The 25,787-nt window shown below is 46.4% G+C and overlaps 1 protein-coding gene across 10 annotated transcripts in view; it reads left to right on the forward strand.

Moving 5' to 3' along the window:
• Positions 1–25,787, forward strand: part of SYNE3 (spectrin repeat containing nuclear envelope family member 3) — a 153,081-nt gene that overhangs the window by 90,525 nt on the left and 36,769 nt on the right. For 8 of the 10 annotated variants that reach the window (XM_084839744.1, XM_084839689.1, XM_084839698.1 and 5 more), the window contains 7 exons: positions 425–559; positions 6,532–6,693; positions 8,658–8,821; positions 13,056–13,179; positions 15,117–15,266; positions 16,741–16,890; positions 19,132–19,170. In XM_084839744.1, coding sequence (XP_084695870.1) covers positions 425–559; positions 6,532–6,693; positions 8,658–8,821; positions 13,056–13,179; positions 15,117–15,266; positions 16,741–16,890; positions 19,132–19,170 — 924 coding nt within the window. The remainder of the gene's footprint in view (positions 1–424; positions 560–6,531; positions 6,694–8,657; positions 8,822–13,055; positions 13,180–15,116; positions 15,267–16,740; positions 16,891–19,131; positions 19,171–25,787) is intronic. The other 2 variants (XM_084839738.1, XM_084839764.1) reach the window with 1 other exon arrangement.

Consider the following 25,787-nt stretch of genomic DNA (forward strand, 5'->3'; position numbering starts at 1 on the left):
GTTCTGACTGAAACCCAAAATGCATTCACACCCGCACCAGAATCACAGCTGCCAGCCTCCACTGCTTCCACCTCATGTCTGTTCTGCCCTCAGCATAATGCAGGGGTGTGGAACCTCCTTCAGCCCAAGGACTGAATTTTGGAGAAGCTCTTCGGGGGGCTCACCCCAGCAGTGGATGGGCCAGAAGGCAAAAGGAAAGGGGAAAGGGGGTGAGGCCATGTGGGGAACCCCAGCAGGCTGGATTGGGACCTCCAGGTGAGCCAGATTTGGCCCGCGGGCCAAACGTTCAACACTCCTGGTGTAAGGCACTGCTTTCTGTCTTTCCGTACTCCCAAGGAGGTCATGTGTTGTCCAGATGTCCCTTCGGTGGCTTAGTGTACCATTGACTATGGCACCTTGTATAACGTATCATCTTCTTCTGTAGATCCTCCATGGAGACATGGCAGAGTGTGCCGTTCAAATGGAAGAACTGGAGAAACTGGTGCAGCCTGACCCAGCACGGACGCATCAAATCAAGCAGGTTTCATCTGACTACCAAATACTGAAGAGGTCTCTGGAGGTAAGTCAGATCTGGGGGATGATTTCCAAACAGCATGTCTTTTCCATTCTTGCGGCAGCTTCTTCTCCTCGTCCAAGGTGGTTGCCAGATCATGCAAAGGACAACTTATCCCACTGCTTGTGCTGGACCCTTGGAGGAAGGAATTCTGCTCACTTCCTCAGGATTCCAAAACAAGCAGAGGGAAGCATGGATGTACATGATAAGAATCATATGTGCCTCAGCTCTACATTCTCACAGATCTAGTAACCCTAGTTTGTGTCCCCCAGTTCTGTTGTGCTTGGGGCAGAAGAGCATATCAAGCCCAGAGGCCACATCCGGCCCTCTTGGGATCACACTCTGGCCCTCCAGGGTTTCCAGAAAGCAACATTCCTTTCCTCCAACCAACCATTTTTTGGTGGCTTCCTGAATTTTGTGCAGTAGTTCTCCATTCTAAAAGGTTGAAATGGCTCTCCTAAGGCAATATTGCTGAACTGCAAAAAGTGCAGAAAAGGACAACTAAATGATCAAGGGATCATTGGGGAAGGTTACAACAGCTGGGATTGTTTAGTTTAGAAAAAAGGAGGGCAAGGGGAGACATGATACAGTTGTACAAAATTATGCATGGCGTGGAGAATGTGGATAGGGAGACATTTTTCTCCCTCTCTCTCATAATACTAGGAACCAGGGTCATCCCATGAAGCTGATTGGTGGGAGATTCAAGACAGATAAAAGGAAGGGCTTCTTCACACAGTGCAGAATTAAACTATGGAATTCACTACCACAGGAAGTAGTGATGGCCACCAACTTGGATGGCTTTAAAAGGGGGCTAGACAAATTCCTGGAAGAAAAGGCTATCAATGGCTACTAGTCCTGATAGCTCTCTGCTGCTTCCAGTACCAGAGGCAGTGAGCCTATGTACAGCAGTTGCTGGGGAACATGGGTGGGAGGGTGCTGTTGCACTCATGCCCTGCTTGTGTGTTCCTGGTTGATAGCTGGTTGGCCACTGTGTGAACAGAATGCTGGACTAGATGGATCCTTTGTCTAATCCAGAAGGGCTATTCTTATATTCTTAGTAAGAGCTTTAAGCTACAATATGCTGGTATTTGAGGGGTTGCCCCCACCACTGGAATGAGGCCCCCAAGAGCTTCTCCGAAATGGAATTTGGCCCTCGAGCTGAAAGAGATTCTGCATCCCTGGCTTAGGGCTAGTCTGCACATTATGCATCTTCCTCTTTTTTGCTTTTAATTGGGGTTTTTTAAACCATAAGCAGAGCATGGGGGACCTGAATCAGGGTTGGGACCTCCCTGCTGTGGTCCTGATGAATGTCACCCGTCCCTGCTATTTGCATTGGGGAAAAAGTTTCCAGTTGCCGCTAATGCAAATAACAGCCTTGGGACGGGCTTTCCATTGGGACCATGGCAAGGAGGGAAAGTGTTCCACCATCCCTGCCTGCCGCAGTCCAAGTCCTGACTGAGCCCCCTACATTGGGGGTGATGCTTTTAAAAACAGTCAGGTTAAATGCAAAACTGCGTTTAATGTATTGCGTCCTTTGACCCTGGATCGTCTCCTCCTATCATGCTTAGCTTCCCAGCAACTTGATCTTGTGCACATTTCCTCAAAAGTAAGTCCAGCTGAGATTAGTGGGGTTTATTCCAAAGGAAGCAAGGACTTCCTCACACAGCATATAGTTAAACAATGGAATTCACTTCCACAGGATGTAATGATGGCCACCAAGTTGGGGGTTAGACAAATTCCTGGAGGAGAAGTCTATCAATGGCTACTAGTCCTGATGGCTATGTGCTACAACCAGTATCACAGGTAGTATGCCTATGTACACCAGTTGCTAGGGAACATGGGTGGGAGGGTGCTATTGCACTCATGTCCTTCTTGTGGATTTCCCATCAACAGCTGGTCAGCCACTGTGTGAACAGAATGCTGGAATAGATGGACCCTAGGTCAGATCCAGCATGGCTTTCCTTATGTTCTTAAGATTATTTATTTATTTCTTAAGCATGCTTAGAAATTCACTCTTAATAAGACAAAGAAAAAATATATCAGCAGTGAAGTCCAAGAACCAGCATCAACATAGTCTAAGGGCACAATCCTATGCATGTTTAGGCAGAAGAATGTCCTACAACTCCCAGCATTTAAAATACCCTTTTAAAAATGAACTTTTTTTCTTTTATTTTATCTGAAATTCAGCTATAAGGCAGCTGATGCTCAAGGGCTGAAAAAAATCAATTTTTGTGGGAGATTTTCTATAGGTGTTTTTTTTCCCTTCGTTGCTTCAGGCATTGATCCAGACTTTGTTTATTATTGTGCAGAGGATTTTAGTACTAGATCACTGGGACAGCTTATTGCGGGAGGATTATAGCAGCTAAAAACAAATGGTCCCGACGACAGTGAAATTACATCAGGAATCAGTCTGGCCTCAAGTGATTTGTTGGTGCAGGATAAAGCTATAAACTCCATAGCGAAAGAAGCACAGCAACAAGCCTGCAATATTATTTTAGTTTGATGGGCTAGCCCAAATCTAAGGATGATAAAAATGTAATGCAGGAATATGGGCTGGATTTCCAAGAGGGGCTAACGTCGCTGTAAACATCAAACATCTTTGTTTGGGAAGACATCCTTTTTAAGCACCACCGTGAAGTTGAACTCCTACTTTTATCTGATTCTTTTTGCACTGCATGCGAGTTTGGCTGCTTAGTCCTGTGAAGAAATGTTCTTTCAGCTCAGGTTGTACCAGCAGCCTTTGTCGTGGGCGCACATTGCAATGCTCAGCCATCATCGCCAAGTGGGAGGGCATGGCGCTGGCGCGGTGATCCTGCACTTGCACAGAGGCCTTTGGCAGACTGGTGCCATCCTCGGTCCCCACAAGCTGCTAGAAGTCTCTGCACAGGCAATTTGGATCCCCTCTCCTTCCTTGGGGACCATATGGAGGTTGTTGTTTTTACATACCCCACCGCACCCCCCGTGATGGTCCAGGACCCTAACCTCTTGTCCTCGGAGGACAAGGCTGCTGAGGTAACAGAGCAGGGCCCGATTGCAGAAGAGCATCACGAGATTCTCACCTCCTCAGGACCGAGTTCTCCTGAAAGCCCCCTTCCTGTCTAGCATGGACCAGTGGCCAGTCTGGGTGGGCAGGGCCAGTCTGGAGCCTGAGAATATTTCACCAGTGGAGGCTGGTGGCTCTGATGTCAGTGGGGCAGTGAATCCTCTCCGGGTTTCAGTCAGACCCACACAGAACTCTAAAGAAGCTATCCAAGGTGTGGAGCACTTTGGATAGCTCCTTTAGAGTTCTGACAGGTTCTGACTGAAACCCGGAGTGGATTCACTGCCCCACTGACATTGGAACCACCAGCCTCCATTGTATTTCACTGCTTTAGAAGCCGCTCCAAACTGTAGTCAAGGCTGGCTCCAGGTCTGAGGGGGCCCTGGGTCCCCTCTCCTGTCACTGGGGGCCTGGTGGGCTTCCCTAGTTGTGATGGGAATGCTTCAAGCAGCACTGCGTGGCTGAATCTAGCGGCCCACCTAATTTTCCGTAATGCTCCGGAGTGACACTAGGCAAGGGCATTGTGGGAAATTTACTGCTCAGCAGGCTGGGCCAAAAAATAAAATTGAGCTGGGGCCCAGGGCAGGCATCAGCAGGGGGCCCTGGCAGATGCCCAAGGATGCCAGGTCCTGGCATCAACCCCGACTGCAGCTCTGATGTCTCCCTATGCAGTGCAGCTGCAAAGAGACCCAAGGGTTTCTGCTCTAGGGCCAGTGGCTCCTGACACCCAATTTAGGGCTATAAGTTCTCAGACAAGGCCTGGACTCTCTTGCATCAAGCATTGCCTTCCCTGAGAATTCTCCCTGGTCCTGCAAGGCCCCAGCTTGCTTCTTCAGCATTGTGCTCTAGGCCTATTGTATGGAACACATTTGCTAGCACCAGCGCTAAGTGAATCCAATCGCTGCCAAGTCTGGCTTAGCATCCTGCAGGCCCACAGCCCTTCTGGAACGACAGCAGTGACCAATGTGGTTGCATGGACCATCCCCTCTCCTAGCTGCTGGCTGGAAGTGGCTGCTGAGCAGTGCAGCATGCTCTACTGCAGGGGTGGGCAACATGTGGCCCTGGCAGCCCCCCCCAATACAGCCCTAGCAGCCCCCCAGTGTGGCCTCCAGTGTGCCCTCCTCCAAAATTTTGGGGGAACAAAAGAATGTTTTTAATTCCCCCCCCCCAATAAAATGGCATCTGGAGCTGCTACAGAGCACTTAAAGGGTCAAAATTAGCTTGTTTGCAAGCTAATTTCGACCATTTTGGGTCTCCATAGCAGCCATTTTGTTTTTATTTTGTAAAAAATGGTCGAAATTAGCCCGCAAACTAATTCCCTCCTGCTGCTTTTGGCACCCACAGGGAGTGGGGTGGGTGGAGTCCAGGGTATGAAAATGGCCCCCAGATCTCCCAAAGGGCTGGATGTGCCTGAACTCGTCTGATCTCGGAAGCTAAGCCCTGGTTAGTACTTGGTTAGTACTTGGATTACTAGTACTTAGTAATACTAACCAGCCCTGGTTAGTACTTGGATGGGAGACCGCCTGGGAATCAGGCTTCCTGCATTGAGCAGGGGGTTGGACTCGATGGCCTTGTAGGCCCCTTCCAGCCCTATGATTCTACGAAAATTGCCCATCCCACAAGGCACTGCCGAGAGGCATAACAGGCCAGGGGGTGTTTCAACATTCTCTCTTGTGGACTGTACCACGTGCACTGATGCCACAATTCACATTATCTGCCACATGGACTACAGGTAGGGATCAACATGGATGCTATGTGGCTTATGAATACCCCTTGCACTGGATGACCATACCCAAGCCACAATAAGTTCAGATTTACTTTTTCAGATATGGATGCAATCTGATAATTTTATATGGGAATCTGCTTGCAGCAATAAAGCAGAAATGGGGACTGGCATCCATCAGCCTTTGGCTCTGAGAAAAGGAAAAGTGAGCCTAGCAGCACAAAAGAAATAAGTATTTATTAAGTTTTTTAAATGGTCTTTTCTTGGGTACCTCTTCAGAAATATCAGAAATAGAGCAGTATGCTTGCATTAGGTTTTTGCATTCATACAGCACCATGGTGTGGCCAGATTTAGATATGCAAGGGGTTGAGAGTTTTTGTGCACATTAAGAATGATCCCATTTTAATGTTAAGTAGGCTGGTTGAGATGTTACTTTCAGCTGTGAGGATTTCTTTTAGCCAATTATTAAACTTACATGAATGATTTACAAAAGCAATTAGGCTATTACATGAGCCCAGAGCTCATGCAACTTGCAGTACTATCCATGCATGACCACTCTGAAGTAAATCTATTAACTTTTCTGGACTTACTCTGGGGCAAGTTTGTACTGGATTGCAGACTTTGCCTAGGCAAACTTCAAAGATATGTAAGGCGCATTTTGGAGCATGGAGACACAGGACGTTGCTGAGTTTCAGGTCCGCAAATATCTTATCTACATACCTCCCAAATATTGTGGCTCTTACTGCTTGTTTATAGGATGGCTAGAAGAATTTAGCCCTAGTCATGTGTCTCCTAGTTTGCCCTTCGATCCTGGCTTGCTTTCCGATCATGACTTCTGGCTTTGTCCTTCGACTCCAATATCCCAGCATGCCTCATGGCTCCCAGATCATCCCAGACTGCTGTCTATGCCTCAGTCCTGACAAATACGCAGCTGCCGCAGGGGGGAAAGCTGTGTGGTAGGGTACAGTTCAAAAGAGGCCCAGCAGATGATCACCCCATATGCACTATGTGGTCCAGGACACTTCCAATGATTCTCTGCAACATGCGGTAGTTCTCTGGCAGGCATATCTGGGTATATGTAGTGGGGCTGGAGGCGAGCTGGTGGATAAATCCTCGTAGAAACTGTTCCCCAAAGTTAGAAAGTTTGAAAACTACTTTCCTGTTGTGGGCCCCCTATGATGTTCTGTTTCTGATGTTGCTTGGTGTTCTTTTTAGGTAATGACAGCACAGAGTAAGCAGCATGTTCAAGAACACTGGACATTTAATGACAAATTGTCAGATCTCCAGCAGTGGCTTATGGTGACCATGCAGGAGCTGGAATCCTACTGGGATGCCAACGGGGGATGGAACACGAACAACAGGGCTTTGGACTTGGAGGTGAGGAACACTTCTTGCTTTGTGGCGTCATTTGTTTGCTGTGCAACTGGGTAGATATTTGAAAGTACAGGCCAGAGTTAAGCTTCACACAGTCTAGCAATTTTCAGAATATTTTGATTGTGGAATCATACAGTTGGAAGGAGCAGAGGGCCAACAAAAAGAAAAGAAATGCTCTTCTTGGAAAGTACACACAAGGTGTGTACTCCAGACATGTTCTGAGTTATGCTGTTTCTCCAGGGTCATAAGAACACCTAAAATGACATCGCAAGCAATCTGTGTTAGTATATAAGTGGAACTTCCAGGCTGAGAGGCAAAATGCCACTGAACACCAGTTACTGGTGGATGAGGAGCAACAGCATGGGACAGGGCTCTCCAGAGTGGGACCATTGAACCCCACAGGGAACCTCCAATGGCACTCACAAAGCTCTCCACTTCCCGCCCCTTTAAAAAAAAATTTTTTTAAATAAAAACCTTGGAAAATGTAGCCTTCTCTCTCCCGTTCTAGCCTTGCTCTTTCTCTCCCCTCTACCTCTTTGCCTTTCTGTCCCCCACATACCTCCCAGCCTCTAGATTTGATGTTTCTCTCCCCTCCACCACCTATTTAGCTCACATTTGACTAACCAGGCCCCCACGGCAGCCGACTAGCCACATTCTCTGTCAGAGCCATTTTGTGGTGGTGTCCACCACAGTTTCTCAATTTCCCAAATGTGCCCATGGGTCCAAAAAGTTTGGGGACCCTGGCATAGGAAGTCTATTGTCTTCATGCCCTGGTGGCATTTAGGAGGCCACTGTGGGAAACACTGTGGATTAGATCAGAGGTGCAGAACCTTTATTCTGTCAATGGCCGCATTCCCTTGGGGGTAATTTGTTGAGGGCCACATGCCAGCAGTGGACAGGGCTGAAGCTGGCAGTGTGTGGGTCCAGAACTACATGATAGGGTCAGCCTGTGTTCTCTCTCTTGGGCACACCATTTTCTTTATCTCTGTCTTTGAGACAACCCCCTTTTCTCTCCCTCCCTATCCAGTGGACTACTGGATGAGGGCTACAGGCCTGAACTGATCACCTGCAAAGTCTTTGCAAATTAATCCAAGAGCTGCATATGTCCCTAGGGCCATAAGTCGCCCACCTTTGGAGATGGATCCTTGGCCTGATCCAGTGGGGCACTTATGTTCTTATGTTTACATTTCTTACATTCACAGTGTTAAGGTTCCCATTTACATAAAAACCACCAATGAATAGGATTGCATAAATACTCTTTGTGCTATCTAGATGATGTCAGGTTGAGGGGTCTTATTAAAAGAGAAAGGCCTTGATCCAGATAAAGTTAAGTGTGCTTAATCCCCTTTGAGATAAGTGAGAGAGGTTTGTCACAGCTGTCTAAAGAACCATATATTTCAGTGATCTTTAAGCCTTGGTAACATTCTCTGATTCGAGGCTAAATAATCTCAATCTACATGAAAAAGTAAATGGCTCCCAAACATATGGAGGGGGGGGGGGTTGTTCAGTTCACATTCACAATGCAGTGTACCTAATTTTGCACTTTTGAACCAATATGCAAACTGAATCTCAGTAACCTTCAAAATCCGCACTTCTGTGAACTTTGCAATAGAAATCTCCAATCAAAAATGCACACAAAAATGTCTAGGTGAAAATGCACTCAAAAATGCATACAGATTTTCATGCAAAACGTTGTTTCAAAAATTCTCAACATTTGGAATGAACTAAATTTAAGACTGGAATAATGAGAAACCAAAATTGGCACATTTGTCCACCTCTACCAAAGCACCACTTCCCATTCATCTTATGGGCATTCTACAGGTGGAAACTTTCAAGTCGGTCAGCTGTTCTTGTAGGTAAGGATTTTGAGTCAGAAGTATGTGACGATAATGGACCTGTTCCCAAATAGTGGCGGAAGCTGAAACTGGCTCATGTGTGTTCATGGGTCTGTGTCCTGTGCCTTTCAGAGACTGCAGTCTGAGTATCAAGATAGAGAGATCCAATTACATTTCATTGAAGCCCATGGGCAGTCGGTTGCAAAGAACTCTTCTTCAGAGGGGGCTGGGAATATCCAGACTGAAGTGAAGAAGCTGAAGGAATCTTTCGAGTCTCTCAAAGATGTGATGTTAAGGTAAGCATTGACACAGCTTCCTCGTAGGACTTGTCCCTGTGTTGCCCCACAGCTGGCCAGTGAAGAGGAAGAACAACAGGGCTGGGGGGGAATGGGGTTGGAGAAGCCAAGACTGTATTGTCATCTCCCACTTCCTCAGCACTTTGAAAGGTATGTGCAGCTTTTCCAGTTTGGGGCCTGCCAACACTAGCCCCAACATAGGAAGCAGCCCAAGTGGGTTCTTTCTGTAACAATAAAAGAGGTGCCTGTCTGTCCCGTTAGCACCAAGACCATGAAACCTTGACACCTGGAACAGGGCATGCATACTAAGAGGACCCTAGGGGTGTACACCTCAGTGTTATTTTGTGTTTAGAATGCACTCATTAATTTAAATTAATTTAAATGTGTCCGTGCTGTTGAAGCCTGCAGGAACATCTTCAGACACTTGGGGCAAACTTCCCTACACAGCACATAGCTTTGCAGTCCATACCATTTGAAGCCAGTGGAGATTAGTAGGCCCAGGAACAAAGTTATATGCCTGCCCCCACTGCCATAGGATGGGGCAACCCCCCTCAGGGGAATGGAGTGGACAGGCTCTTATACGGGCCATCATGGGAGGGGCTGGGCCTAGGGGTGTCAGTAGGCATGGCTTCACTCAGATGGCGTGGGCACAATGTGTCCAACCCTGCCAGCTGCGTGAATTGGCTTGAACGCTTCGCTGTGTCAAATTAAGGGCTACTCCAACCCGTCGAAAGCCGGGTCTGTTCACTAGTTTTAAATAAGTGCTCCAAAGAAGCTACACGACAACGACACAGCATTTATACTGTGGTAAAACTGTTTATAGATATCCCAGTAATAAAGGACCCATCAACTTTTGTTCCCTTGAGCATCTATGGCAGCTTACAGACTGAAACAAACCCTCTTCCATGGGCCTTACACTTTTCCTGAGCAGAAATAGACTTTCATTCTCATAAATTTGAATGATCTTCCCAGACTTGGCCCCTTCTAGCTTCTGCTTCAAGGCTTCGCCAAATGATGTTAAACATAATTTCTAGTTCTTTTCCATTGCTGCTGCTGCTGCTGTGAGGAAAGTGCTTGAATAATATGTTGAAGTCTTGGTGAGTCACCGAGGAGTTCTGGGAATTTGACCTTTTGCCTTCTTTCCTTTATTCATAACTTTTCTGGCAGTTGTATGTTTTCCTCTTTTTGCCCAAACGTTTCCCCTTTCCAAACTAAGTAGCTCTTTCACTAGGTGCAACTGGTGGGAGGGGGAAATCCATCCCCACCTCTAGAGCCCGTCAGGTTTCCTCATCAGCTGAGAAACCAGCCATGGGCTGTAGCCATTTCATAATCACAGCTACAAGCTCTGTGTTAGAACAATCCCCCAGACAGTAACAATCCATTAAAAATGGCCTTAAACGGCAAGACCACGTCCAGGGAAAATCCGCTGGCAGGAACTTGTCACAGTATCTTTTACAGCTCAGTTTGTCCCCTGTTGCTGCTGAACTAGTGTTACGGGGTACAACTTGGAATATGGTGCTTCAGTTGTTTGGAAAAGTCAAATAATTCCCGTTGGAGCAGGCCCATCCACAAGGTGAGGCAAAGTCCCCATCTCAGTCAGTAAAACTGGGGGAGTGATGGATTCTGCTACCCCTTCTTTTCTCTCCTATTCTCCTGGGTTGAGAGACAGAGAGAGACAGAGAGAGGGGGGGAGGGAGAGAGAGAGAGAGAAATCATCTATTCAGTGACACCAGCATCCTAAAGCAGCTGGTACAGTTTCTCTCCTATTCTCCTGGGTTGAGAGACAGAGACAGACAGACAGACCGACAGACAGACAAAGAGATCGTCTCTTCAGTGACTAGGGATGTCAGAGAATTCCGCCACGGATCTCGGTGAGGCTGAATGCCAGTGCATTCGGCCCCCCGAAATCCGTGGTGGAACAAAGCCCCCCGCCCCCCCACCCTGTGAAAGGCACGCGAAACGGAGCACTTACCTGCTGCTGTTCGCGCTGCTTTGCAAATGGCGGCTGCGTCTGCGGCTGCCATTCGCTTCTTCATTATACTTACATAAATACTTACGTAGCCTATCACGGCTAATGCAGGGACGCAAATGGCTGCCATTCGCTTCTTCATTATAGCCATGATAGGCTATGTAAGTAGCCTATCACGGCCCCCCCAAAAAGGGAACGCAAAAAAAAAGGGGGGGAAATGCAAATGGTGGTGGCTACGGTGGCCGCCATTTGCGTTCCCTGTTTTTTGCCACTACCCCATTTGCGCCCCTGTCTTTTGCTGTAATAGGCTACATAAATATTTACGTAGCCTATCACTGCAAAAAAAAAGGGAATGCACATGGTGGCCGCCGTAGCCACCACCATTTGTGTTCCCCTTTTTTTTTTTTTTTTGCCGTGATAGGCTACATAAATATTTACGTAGCCTATCACGACAAAATACAGGGACGCAAATGGCAGCAGCTACGGCAGCCGCCATTTGCGTCCCTGTGCAAGCTGCCCAGCGGCCGGATGTCTGGCTGCAGGCAGCCCCTGCCGGCGGCTCCGCGGAGTCGCCATGGAGCGGAGCCGGCCGGGGAGAATTTCGGGGGGAGCGACGGAGCACCTCCCCCCCCATCGCAAATGTCACCCTTCGAAAAGGTAAGTGACTTTCGTACATCCCTATCAGTGACACCAGCATCCTAAAGCAGCTGGTACAGTTTCTTTACAGTGGTGCCACCTGTGTCAAAACGGCCTGATGAGGGTGGGATTCAAATTCCAGAATCTGGAATATTGAGCTTGGAATTCCAGACTTCCCATATGAGGTTTGCATTTCGACATTCAGGATTTGTTTCCTTCAGTCTGAAGTGGATGGGCTTGTATCTAAATTGGGTGGGGGAGGGGTGTTCACATTGGTTTCAGCTCTAGTTCAGATAAACAGCTTTAACAGATTGATTTGCCGCTGAGAATGGTTCTACCCAGGGGACTGTGAGATCACTGAACTTCCTAAGTGGTAGGCCATGATCCTAAAAGGGTCACAGCTTCTTTCCAGGTCAGGCATGGAGTTCAGTGGGCAGCCTTCCTGCTGGATTGACTTTCCAGTTCTGCCAAATAAAAGGGGATTAGACAAATTCATGGAGGATAAGGCTACAGAGGCAGCAATTCCTGGGGAGCGACAGCAGAAGAGGGCTGTTGCACTCTTGTCCATGCGTGCCTTATTTACAGCCCGTTTGGACTACTGTAAAGCACTCTACTCAAGGCTGCCTTTGAAAACTGTTCAGAAAATTCATCTGGTCCAGAATGCTGCAGCCAGACAGCTGACCGGGGTCGGTTATAAGGAGCATGCAACTCCCTTGTTACACCAGCTTCACTGGCTACTGGTCTGTTTCCAGGCACAATCTAAAGTGCTGGTTATGGCCTACAAAGCCCTGTATCGCTTGGGATCAGGTTACTTAAAAGACTCCCTTCTCCCATGTGAGCCTACCCAGATTTTAAGGTCTTTGAGAGAGCAGCACTGGCTTCAGAGGCACAGTTGGTGGTGATGAGACAGGGCCTTCTTGGAGGCTGCTCCCAGGCTGTGTGCAACTCCCTGCCAAGGAAGGCTAGGCTGGGCCCCTCTCCAGTACACAAAGACTTTTTTATTCAAGAAGGTCTTTGGCAGGTAAGCTGGTCTGGGGTTGGGTGCTGTTTCTATTCTGCTATTGTGTTTTTAATTGTGTTTTAATGTATTTGGGGGGGGGGGTGCATGCATATCTCCTATTATTTTAAGCTGCCCTGAGTCCCATTTTCTGGGTAGAAAGGCCGGGTACAAATCAGATAAATAAATGTCCTGCGTATGGGCTTCTCCGTGGGCATCTGGTTGTCCGCTATGGGGACAGAATGCTGGACTAAATAGGCCTTTGGTCAGATCCAGCATAGTTCTCCTTTTGTTCAAACCCACATGCCTTCTTTGGAACTTTGGTTGGTAGCAAATAGATTTTATGGTATTTGTTGACTTGTTCCTTGTTATTACTTTAGTTATTAGCGGGGGGAGTTCACAAATTGACAATATTTTGGCACCTTTCCAATATATAGGCCACCGTCCAACACACCATTGACTGTGCTGAATGTAGCCCATGGAAATCTTAAGGAAGCTTTACTCTGTATTAGGTGCTGGCCACAGGATGAAATATGGACTCAGCATTTACAAAAATTGTGTGCACTAAATTAACCAAAAAAAAAACCCAAACACCTCCCCATCTTTCCCCCTCCTGATTTTGGTCAACGTAGTCTTCTCCAGAAAATCCGTCTAAACAGGGTGACAACAGATGCGGGCAAGAAAATAGACCTTTCGGACAACATGTCAGCACGGCGGTTTGTCATTCACTCTATAGAAGATCCCAACCACTCCTGGGTGAGAAAAATATCCAAGTCATGTTTTTGCTGTAACGTACAGTTCTAGCTGCGGGGCTACTAGGAGAACAGCTTGAACCTCTAGAACAGTTTCAGAACTGGGACTGCTGGGTGAGGATGATGGGAGTTGTAGTCCAACACAACTGGAGGGGGCCAGGTTGGCTAAGGCTGCCCTAAACTATCCTGCTACCCTCCGGTGCAGAGAAGGAAGCTGTCCTGTTACAGGTGTTGAAGTAAGATTCACCTACCAGCCTGGAGGGAGCAATCCTATGGCCGCTAGTCAGCGGCTAGATGGCCACAGGATATCTTGTTTTCTGGGAACCAACCTTCCCCCCGTTCTGCACTGCCTCGCAGGCAGCACAGAGAAGCCCTGTCCTCTACGCTCGCAAGAGGAGTGCGGAGCGGCTGAAACAGGGCGTTCCAGGGCGGGAAGCACAGAAATGCCGGTACGACACATCCTATGTGTTGCACGGCAGCCCCCACTCTGCCCTCCCGTAGCTAGACAGCCGAAATCGGCTGTCCAGCCAAAAATGCAGGGCAGGAGGAGCATGGAGGGAATGACCCCCTCTGTGCTTCTCCTGCCCTGCATTGGATAGGCTGTTGCCTCCGAGTTCGGAGGCAGCCGCCTATCTGCATAGGATTGCGCCCTAAATCTCTTTTCTTTTACATGGTACTAAGTATGATGTGATGTCTCTCTGAGCAGGAGCTTTTAGTTCTAAAAAAGACAGATCCTGGATCTCAAACGTGTCTCGAAACTACACTATCTGGCTTGGAAGCTTTCTCTTTTATTCCTAGTCACGTGGGGACAAGCAGCGGTGAATCAGTGGGGCTGGAAATCTAGTCTGCAGATGGCAATATGCATGCTCTGCTTGCTTATGATTACTACACGCTGGCCCCCGGCATTGAAAATGGGTTGTAGGGCGAAGTGTACGGGTGCTGGGTGTGAGCCCCAGCTCAGATTAAATCCTGATTTTCGAAGCAGATCCTAATTCTATTTTGATTTTTTATAGAAGGCCCACGTTGCTTGTACCAGGGCCTTGTTTTAATTCCAAGGGTGTTTTCTGTGGTTTACAACTCTTCATTTAGCTATCAAACTTTTTAATAGGAAACACGGGGCCATATTCACAGCGGGTGCAGGTTGTAATGCTGACATTCTATCAAACGGCAGACACCTTGGGAATGAAGTCTGTTCTTGGCTGAAAGTTCTGCTTTCCATTGCCTTTAAAGTCCTTTTTAACATTTTCCCTAACTTGGGGGATGCACAACCAACCAAGTACCTATAGCAAATGGTCTTTGCATCTCTTTGTCTCACTGTATATATTTGGCATTCATTCCTATGGAGGGAATGCCTTTAAAATATTCCCATATAGGGTCTTTCTTATGACCAGTGCCCATGACAGTGTGTGGGGTTAAGAGCACAATCCTATACATGTTTCCTTAGAAATAGGTTCCACTGGGTTCAATGGGGCTTTCTCCCAGGTAAGGGGATATAGGATTACAGCCTTAGTATGAGAATACAGGAAGATGCACACCGGACAGTTTTGACTTTTACTTTTCTCTCCAGTGTTGGTCCTTTCTGCTTCACTCTGTCTTGGCCCTGCCTTGCCCTCACAAAAAAGTGACATGTTTATGATGAGATAACATAACTCTGTTATATTTGAAGTGAGATAACTTTAGTATTTGATTTGATCTTTTTCTACATAAAAAATCAATTTAAATTAAAAAATTAAATCAAAAAGCCAATTTTTTAACATCACTGATTTTTATCCATCCTGTGCCTTATAAACACAGGATAAGAGAAATCACCGACTTCTTTAGAACTTTTTACACTTAATTATATCGGGCAAGGCACAAATCTAATGTTAACTTGGAGAAAGTACATTTCCTTCTTTTCTTCCTCATTTATGTCTTTTATTTTTTTTTCCTGTAATCCAAAAGAACATGGACCAAGGGGAAGATACAAATGATCTCCAACTCATCCACAACTTTGAGCGATGGTTGCAAGGAGAAAATGCCACGCTGTCCAATATTCTTTCCATGAAGCCATCCAGTAGTGAAGAACTTGAAGCAAGGCACAGCAAGCTAAGGGTTTGTTCCACTCCACCATGCCACATGAATTTTGCAGTATTGTACAATCTGGTTAACAGGATACCTTGATATGGTTTGTAGCAATGGGACAGGAGCATAGGGTTATACAGCAGAGGCTGGTGGCTCCAATGTCAGTGGGGCTATGAATCCGCTCCGGATTTCAGTCAGAACTCTAAAGGAGCTTTCCAAGGTGTGGAATAGCTCCTTTAGAGTTCTGACTGGTTCTGACGGAAACCCAGAGTGGATTCACCATCCCACTGACATCAGAGCCACTGGCCTTATACCAGTTGAGGCCATTAGTCCATCTAGCTCACTGACTAGCTTCACTGACTAGCAGCTGCTCTCCAGAGCTTCAGGCAGGAGTCTTTCCCAGCCCTACCTGGAGATACCAAGGATCTTCTGTAGGCTAACTCTGGATCATATCCAATGGCATCCCTCAACTAGCGGAAGGCTCTTTGATCAGCAAAAATCACCTCCCTCCCCTTCTTTCCCTCCATGGAAGCCCTTCCATCCATTGGAAACCACTGGATACAATCCCATGTGCTCTAACTCTGAACTCCAGCCCTTCCTCATTCGTCTGAAGCATTCCACATTTTTCTGAGTAGTTTAATTTTTAATTAATTCAAAATGGTGTATAATATAAAACCAAATAATATAAAACCATGAAATACGAATCATATAAAGGAACCTTCTGACCCATTCTGTGGGTACTTGAGGCTCACAGGGGAAGCTGGTAACATCTGATGACAGTTGGATCAAGCAGGTAAAGTCCCATACAAGTAAGCAGAGTCAGGTCACAGAAGGCAAGGTGAGGTTTAGCATATGTAGTCCAATCAAAGTAGACAGGCACAACAGGCAACATCAAAGCTGAATAGGACTTTGGATAGTTTCAAGTTTCTCCTGCTGGTTGGAACTTTCTTCTCTTAGAACAATAGGAGAATGTTGTCTCAGCAGGGAGCTAGAGCCAAGTGAAGCCTTATGTAGGCTGACAAGACCTGTAAGTATTGTCCACTCTGCCCCTCCTGGAGGAACTGACTGGACTGTTAAAGGCCCTTGCCTGATTTTGTAGCCTGAGACATCTGCAAGGCTGAGGAGATAGAGGTTCTACTAAGGACTCATCCCCTGAGTCAGAGCTATGCCTTCTGGCTGGGAAGGCCCTGAATAAGGCACTGATGGTCCTACCCCAGAGGAAGTAACCTGTGCCTCATCCTCATAATCCTCTGCTGCACAGTGGAAGGACAGAGCGCTGGAGGCATGACACCTTCACATGGAAGCTTAATAATGGGATAATAAAAGGGAAGTTTTACCATTTTATGTCTTTTCTGGTTGCAAATATCTGTGAATCTCACTCTAATATATGTGTTGGTAAAGAGTTAATGTGGGAAGCTGCTTATAAACACCGTATATCCCTGACTGTGTCCCACCTCCAATGTTTGTGTGATAGAGCAGTAATTGATCTGCCCCTGACCTACAGGAACTTCAGTCTCGTGTTCCTGAGGGTCAGCATCATTTTGAAGATCTCTTGCGTCTTCGGCCGATTGTCAAGAACTCTGATGAACTGGAGGAGTTGCGCTACCGATGGATGCTCTACAAGTCTAAACTGAATGACTCCAGCAATTCATTGGTAGGCCTTGTGATCTGAGAATGGCTAGTAGCAGAGGGATTGTGAATCTGTTAAATTATTCTATATGGGTATAAGGCTTGTGCATTGTGTTTGCTGCCCAGTGGAGCCACAGTAAGCATGATCGCAAATAAGAAAATATGCCTAACTATACTTGGTCAGAAAACTGGTCATCCAGTCTCAAACAACGTCCAGATTCAATTGGTTCAGGGAATGTTGAACAAGACATGTTCTAAAAGAACACTATATTCCATGCTGCTTTATGCCAAACCATCAGAACTTTAAGGTGTTAGAACAGTAAGGGCGCAATCCTATGGGATAGTTGGCCACCTCCGAACTCAGAGGCGACCGACTATCCAATGCAGGGTGGGCGGAGTGTGCAGGGGATCTTCTGCTCCGCACTCTGGCTGCCCTGCATTTGCGGCTAGATGGCCTATTTCATCTGTCTAGCCAGGGTAGCTTGGAGCGGGGGAGGGGAAGGCCACACAGCACATAGTCATACTGGTGCTTCAGCCATCCTCTCCCTGCCCCAGGAATGCCCCCTTTCCCCCTGCTCCACACTGCTCTTATGAGCGTGGAGCTGGGGACGAACCATGCCGCCTGTGAGGCGGCTTAAGGAAGGCAGTTCCTGAAAAATGAAAAATCCTATGGCTGTCTAGTTGCTGTCTACTGGCCATAGGATTGCGCCCTAAGTAGCTCTCCTTTTTGGCAACTGTGTCATGTCAAGTCCAAAGTATGCCACTCTTGTTCAGAGCTTTTTAAGCTGGAAGGACACATTACCGGCGCCATATGGCTGCTGTCAAAAACAGCAACCATGTGTCCTCCCCATTTTCTTTGTTACATTAGTAACATGTAATAAAACGAAAATGTGATGGGATTTCATTGCACTTTTAACTAGGGATGAGGGAGAAATTCAGGTAACCTTTGAAATTCACACCTCTCCAAATTTTGCTGTGGAGTTTTCCAATTAAAAGAAAACCCCTACAGAAATGCATACATTAGCGAAAATAATATTAAAATGCATTAAATTAGGACAATTGCTGGTAAAAGTGTATATTAGGCAAAAATGTATACACAATTTTGTATCTAGAGCCAGTGTGGCTTAGTGACTAGCATGTTGGACTGGGAGTCGGGAGATCTGGGTTCTAGTCCCCACTCAGCCATGGAAGCTCACTGGGTGACTCTGGGCCAGTCACAGAATCTCAGCCCAACCCACCTCATCAGGTTGTTGTTGTGAGGATAAAATGGAGAGGAGGAGGATAATGTAAGCCGCCTTGGGTTCCTTAAGGAGGAAAAAAGGCAGAATATAAATGTAATTAATAAATCATAGAATCACAGAATAGTAGGGTTGGAAGAGGCCTACAAGACCATCGAGTCCAACCCCCTGCTCAATGCAGGAATCCAAATAAATAAATAAATAAATAAATAAATAGGAGAAATGTACACAAAAATGCTTATGAATTTTCATGCAAACTTAAAAAAAACAAACCTCAAGTTCAGGATGAACTGAAGTTAAGACTGGAGAAATTCTCAAAGGTCAAGACAAACTGAAATTAAGACTGGAAAAATGAGAAACGGAGAGAAACCAAAACTCATAGATTCCTCCACCCTAACCTACCCTGCTCTACTTCATTGGCTGCTCCCTGTAGGGGTGCAGAAATGCCACAGCATGTATTTTGCTTTTCTGTATGTCATTTGGGAAGAGAAGATACGGAGATTTGAGGTTGTGTCCAGTACTGTCCAGTTCCAATTTCTCCTGTTTCGTATATAGACGGTACTACTGATTTTACTAATTTGGACGGGGGCTGGGGGGGGGGAATTTGCTCTTCTTGCGACCCAAAGTTCTGAGTGCAACCCCATTTGTAAAAAAAAGTTGGGAGTGAAGGTATCTAATAAGAAGATACCAGGAAAATTTACATTTTAAAAGTCATTTTGTAGCATGGTTTTACCCAGGTGCCTCCTGCAAAGCTACAATTAGTCACTAGGTGTCAGTAAAATCATAGTTATTTCTGTTGTAAAGCTATATCTGACTTAAATTGTTTGGAAACAAAATCCAATTGGAATTTAAACTGGTTGTGTGTGCTATAAGCTCATTAAATAGAAATCACCTGCTGCTTTAGCCTGTCCAGATGACGAGAATTTTTAAAGCAACGTTCCCCCCTGCGAAATAAACTTTGGCTTATAGGTTCCACAGGGGTCCCATGATTCATGCTTAAAAAGCAAAACTTTTGTCTTTTAAAACAGATGACAAGTTCTTTGGAAGAGTCAGCCACATTCAGCAAGGTAAAAGAGCATGTTTTTATTTGTTCACCAAAAAAAGGAAGGGAGGGATGTGTGTAGGGATGTAAGAACCTACCCTAGTTCGGGTTCTCCAGGCACTCACCGAAGCAGCGCCCCTGCTCGCATCCCCCCAAACCTTCACTTGAGCCACCCATAGGGGTGCACGAAAGTCACTTACCTGGTCTCGCAGCTTTTCGCGGTGGGGGGGGAGGCACTTCGCTGCTCTCCCCGTGAAGTTCAGGCCGGGGGGGGAGGCTTCCCGCCTCGCCCGGCCGAAATTCAGGCCGGGGGGTAGGCTTCCCGCCTCGCCCAGCCGAAATTCAGGCTGGGGAGGAGGCGCCTCGCCTCGCCCGGCCGTGAAATAAAAAGTTAAAAAAAAAAAACGCCCCCGTGATAGGCTACGTGACGATTTACGTAGCCTATCACGGCTGACTTTGCAAATCTAGCCGTGATAGGCTACGTTAATCGTCACATAGCCTATCACGGGGGCGTTTTTTTTTTTTCTTTGATTGGAATGGCGGCGACGGCAGCCGGTCGAAAGATCGGCTGCCGCCCCCGCCCCTGACGAAGACCCGACGAACCGCCGCCGGGACCCACCGCCGGGAGGGACATTCGGGAAAGGTAAGTCCTGTCCCGGGGGGGGCGCGGGGGGCGGGGGGGCGGAGAATTTCTCCCCGGAACTTTTTCGGGGGGCCAAACACGTTGGCGCTTGGCCCCCCGAAGTTTCGGGGAGAAATTCTCCGCCATCCCTAGCCCACCCACGAGTTCAGTGAATTCCCCAGTGCTCACCACAACAATGGCGGCGCTCACCAAATGAGTTCGCGGTGAACACTGGGGAGTGCAAGCGGGCATGAGTGGGGTGCGAACAAGGACAGCGTCTCGGTAGGGGCAGTTCGGGGGTCACGGGCAGGGGTTGCTCGACGAATTCCCGAACTCCGAACTGCGCTCACGACATCCCTAGATGTGTGTATATTCATAGATACATACTATATATCTATATATGTGTGGGTGGGTGGGTGGGTGGGTAGATAGATAGAATGTAGAAGCAAGTGTAAAGCAGCACAACGGCAAAGCAACAAGGAGGCTGTGAATCCACTATGGATGCAGCCAGACTTCAGTTGAAATATATAAGAAAGGTAGATAAACTAACAACAGAGTAATTTAAAAATAGATTTGATGCTAAATGCTTTGGCTTCCGCCTTCATCAGTAGCTGCGATGTTAAATGAATGCCAAGAGTGGCAGTTTGGAACTCTGGGAGAGCGTTCCAAAAAAACAGGTGTGAATGGTATAAAGCCTATGAATTGTCCTCCAGGTTAAGGCCATACGGACTAAGGGTCATATCTAATATTAGTCCTACATAGATGCTGTCTAGGGGACATAGGATTGCTCCCTAAGAGTCCTGAGTCTGTACATCCAGATGTTTTCCTTTCTGTCAAGCATGTCAGTGTCTTGACAGAAAGGAAAACTGATTTTTTTTTTTAAGGGTCAAACTCTTTAGAACAGCCTTCCCCAACCTGATGGATGACAACTCCTAGCATGCCAGGGAGGATGGTAGTTGTAGTCCAAAACATCTGGAGGGCAGCAGGCTGGTGAAGGCTGCTTTAGAATATATACATGCTATAGAGCAAAGCTCATTATTGGTGGCCTTGTTCAGGCTCTAGGCCTACTGTGGACTTCCCCCCACCTTTCAGGTCATGAACAGCTGAGGAGCCAGAACATAGAGCAGCCTGTCCTGGAGCTATGGATTCATGGAGACAGCTGGCCACTGTCGGTACTCAGCAGTCCAGCCACCTGGCCACAACCCTTTGGCCTTTAGGGTGTCCATATTAGCCTTTGGCCCAGCCAACTTGTCAGTCCAGTGCCTCAGCAACCCTCGTCTCCTGCTCCTGTCTCTCCCCTCCCTACTGTCACAACTGTTCCATGAACTTTGAAGAGTTTACTTTGTGACAGCTGTAACCGCACAAGGAAGTGGCTTGAGTATATGAAGATGTCTTATACTGAGTCAGACCATGGCCCCATCTAATCCATTGCTGCATACTAGCAACTCTCTAAGGCTGGGGTCTCCATCATGACCTATGGGCATCAGTGTGCCCACAGAAACCTCTCTTGGCACCCACCACGTTCCCTTCCCCTACTGATTTTAATTTTATGTCTTAAGATTTTTTAAAATAACACTTTCTAAACTGGGAAGCTGGCATGCTGCAAAGTGAAGTGTTGCTCTCCAGCACCGTCTTTATTTTGGGTTCAAAAGAGTGGCTTTGTGTTTTGGGGGCTCAAACCTTTCCTCTGCCTTGTTCCTAGGTTCTTGGGCAAGTTACTTTTCGTCTCACCAGTTTGGGAAATGAGTGTTTTGTGACTGGCCGTGCCCACCATGGTAGCCATTTCACAGCAGCCTTTTTGTGAGAGCATACATGATCCTCTCTCAAAATTCTAAATGTGCCCAATGACCGCAAAAGGATGGGGACCCCTCCTCAAGGATGCGTTGTCTGCCGTTTCTGACCACTCACTTTAGTCCAGTGTTAATTCTTCTATTTCTAAGAGAATGTGAGTGGTTGGCAACACAGATCTTAACTGCCTGATTGGAAGCTACCATCAAATGCCTCACCACACAGTTAGAGGCATTTCTTCTCCCCACACTCTTCTTCTCCCTTCTACCAGATCTCATAATTCCCAATACTACCTTTGAAATTCGAGTTCACTTCCTTTCACACAGCCTGGTGCTCTTAAATCCAAGACAGAGATTTTCCCCTTCATAAACCACTTGGGATTTTTTTCTGAAAGGGTTTTAGAAACTGGGTTTTCAAAATGACGTTATTGAATAGTTCTAGTTCCTTTTGCATTCAAGTGGTTTCTGAGAACTGGCTTGACAAATGGTTTCATGGGTTAAAACGATTGATGTAAGTCAGCCATGAAACTCTCCTACTGCTTTGCAGTCTTGTTCTGAGAAACAGAACCATTCCATCCTGGAACAGTTCTCCAAAGTGTTTATTTATTTTAAATAAATAAATAAAATTCCCATGATATTACAAGAATCCCTCAACAAAGAACAACAAAAAGAACAACATAACAAAAAAGCATATCCATTCACAGTAACTGTTCACAACACCATTAATAAAAAGGAAAGAAAAAAAAATTCAGCGCTTCTGTTTCAAATATATACATTAATATAAGCAGTCCCCATATTTAAGTAAGCATCCAGATGCAGACAGTAGAATATACCATTTGGTTGCCTTAATACAGAACAAATTGCTACCCCTCCCCACCCCCAGCACATACACTCACATTTTCCAGAACTCATTGTTTCTGCATGATTGCCAAAAACTTCCAAAGGTGAAGTTCAGGTCTGCAGGGACATGTTTCCCACCGCTCCTAAGAGTCCTTGAAATGGATAAGCTGAATTAACTCAGTGGGTTTTCAGACCCTTTGCCTTCAGGGAACATTTTGCACAGTGACGCCACAAAGCCCGTGTGCATCCCAGGGGATTCTTGTGGACTCAGAACAAGAATCCTCTGATGGTCTCCCATCCAAGTAATGGATCGGGTCTGTAACGGCTTAGCTTCAGCAATGCTGCAACCTTAATAAGCATCCAGACGAAATTGACGACTGCAGGATATACGGGATATATATTTTCTCTTTTCCTTTTCCTTTTATTAATGGGGTTGTGAACGGTTATTGTGAATGGATATGCTTTCTTGTCATGTTCTTCCCTCACCACGCACACGCACACACACAGACACGCACACACTTTTTTCTGTTGCTGTTCCTCCCCTCTTCTTTTTGTTTCTGTTGTAACTGGAAATAACAATAACAACAACAACAATGATATAACTGGATATAATAATAACAACAACAATGGCAATAATGACAATGATAATAATCATAATAATCATAATATTTAATCATACTAATTTTTAAGAAGCAATGCTGGAACCTTAGATACGTCCACACTAGAGCTGGGCAAAAACTTTCACCAGACCTTCCCCCCATCCCCTCAGTCATTTGGGAGCCAGAAATACCCCCAAAGAGGGGTGGGTGAAGAACTTGGGAGAAATTGGGGGGGTTGGGGAAAGGGTGGTTGTGCTGCTTACCTTAAATAACTTTACAAGGTGGTGCTATTGCTTTTTAAGCTTTTAAAAGCCTCCCATGTACTCACAGTGGGACGAGGCTCTTTGCACATGGCTTCCTGGCCTAACAGCCTGAAATGCCCGCTGGGGTATCCTAAGCTTGGGAAGAGCCGTAGCTCAGTGGTAGAGCACCTGCTTTGTGTGCAGAAGATCCCAGGTTCAATCCCCGGTTCTCCGGGTAGGGCTAGGAAAGAATCCTGCCTGAAACCCTTGAGAGCTGCTGTCAGACAGCGCTGACGGTACTGGGCTAGATGGACCAAGAGTTTGACTCCGTGTAAGGCAGCCTCCTGTGTTCCTAAAAAGTTCCTTTAAAAAAACCCAAAGCCTTGGCTACCTTATAAAGTTAGTGAAGCACAAATCCCCCAGCCCCCCAAATTTCTTCGAAGTTTTTCTCTCCTACCCCCCTCCGTAAGCTACCCTAAAACCACTTCCCATTTTCACATAGGAGGGGGTGAATAGGCCCACAAAAAAGGGGATTGATTCTTAGCCCAACTTTAATCCACACCATTTCCTGTGCCCTAGATGCCCAGTTCTTCAGTACTTGAAACCCTGGCCATTTATAGGATGAGGGAATCAAACATTGGATATTGTCAGGAACATAAAAAAGTAACTGAATCCCCCCCGCCGCCGCCCCCCAGCATGACCGTTCAAGTGGCAGGGATGTTTCCCTCAGCATCTATTATACCTAGGAAAAACAACATGCTTTATTTAATGCTTGACAGGAAGACTGCCAGACGTTGAGACAAAAATATCATTTTCCTCTGGAAGGGACAGTAAAGGGGACAGTTCAGAGGACCTATCAAGGCCATATTTTTGCCATTTTTATTTTAATAGTATTATGTTTTGTTGGGGGTTTTTAGCTAACCCTGTCCCTGTAAGCTCAGAGGAGATGGCAATATCTACTTACAAATAATCAGACTTTTTTAAAAAAAAATAACCATTTGCAGTGCAATGCTATGCATGTTTACTCAGAAGTAAGTCTCACTGAGTTCAATGGCACTTACTCTTAGGTAAGTGTGAATAGGCTGCAATCTTGAAGAACTATTCCTTGCTCATTGGTAGCCATAAAAGCCTTACCAGAATAAATAGGTACAGAGAGAAAGACTGCAAATTAGGAGTATGCACTGGTATAATTTTATCCATAAACAGGGGACTAGAAGATTAAAATGAGAAAGTTAATGCACTGGGTTCTGCAGCTTTTTCCATAGGCTGACAGTGATGGAATAGCTTCTTGGCTGCTAGAATACTTCAGAGCATTGTAAAAACAAATATTAAAAAATAATGATGATAAATGTGTCTTCAAAGGTTGACTTCTAAGTTGTTGAAAGTATTGCAGGAGCATACTTAGTGTCAATTGAAAATCAAAACAGGTTATTTATGGGGTTCAGTAGTTCTGTTTGATTTATTTTCTGCAGCGCTCAACCTAATTAAAGCTCCTTGCTGTGCAAATTATTTGGGCCTCGTTGTATGTACAAACAAAATAATTAGGATTTATTAAATTCATGGCGGCCTAATTGGTTCCCTTTGAGATGCTGCGGAACGTAATCTCATAGAGCAGATGGCTAGAAAGGATGTGCAATTTCATCTCATTTAGAAGGCGCCGTTGATCTTCAGACCAAATCAGTTCAGCAGCCATTCAGGGGGAATGCTAGTGCATTCTCTTCCAGATAAGGATTCACTCAATTCAGGCCCCCATGCTGAAACATCCCAAGAGTTACGTAGGACAGGGATAGGGAACCTGTGGCCCTCCAACTCCCATCATGCCCAAACATTTGCTTTGCAGGCAGAGCCTGATGGGAACTGAAGTCCAACAATGTCTCGAGGGGTGCATGTTCCCCATCCCTGATGTACAGAGTAAAATACTTGCATTAAGTTGGATCTAGTGCTGGCCGTCTGCCAACGGAACGGAAACCACTGGTTCCCCTCCCCTTCCTGCACACCCCAAATGTGCTCCGGAGTATTGGGGGACCCTTTGTAGTATATTTGGGGGGTCATGGGGAGGGGGCTGCAAGGGCAAGTCTCGTTGGATTTAACCCATTGTCATATATTCAGGATGCCTCCAAATGGAGGCATGGGAAGGGCCATAGCTCAATGGTAGAGCGCATGCTTTGCATGCAAAAGGTTCCAGGTTTGATCCCCAGCATCACCACTTAAAAGGCTCCCAGGTAGCAAGGCTTGGAGAAGTCAAGTTGGAATAAACCAAGGGTTGGCAACCCGAGACCCACCAGGTGTTGTTGGACTATGTTTCCCATCACCCCTGATCATTGGCCCTGGTAGCTGGGGCTGATGGGAGTTGGAGTCCCGACAACTTCTGGGGGACACAGGCGGCGCAGACCCTGGACTTGGGCCAAGTGTCTGATTCTGTAGAAATCTGTATTGTAAGAGCTTGATCTGATGCATGTTTGGACGGAAAGAAAGCCCTACAGCTCCTTCCCCAGCCAGCATGGCTGGATGGGGAATGCTGAGAGCTATAGGACTTTTTTTCTGTCCAAACG

This window comes from Heloderma suspectum, chromosome 1 (assembly GCF_057233095.1).
Source record: "Heloderma suspectum isolate Gila_16-S chromosome 1, 16-S_ref, whole genome shotgun sequence".
Classification (NCBI taxonomy): Eukaryota; Metazoa; Chordata; class Lepidosauria; order Squamata; family Helodermatidae; genus Heloderma; species Heloderma suspectum.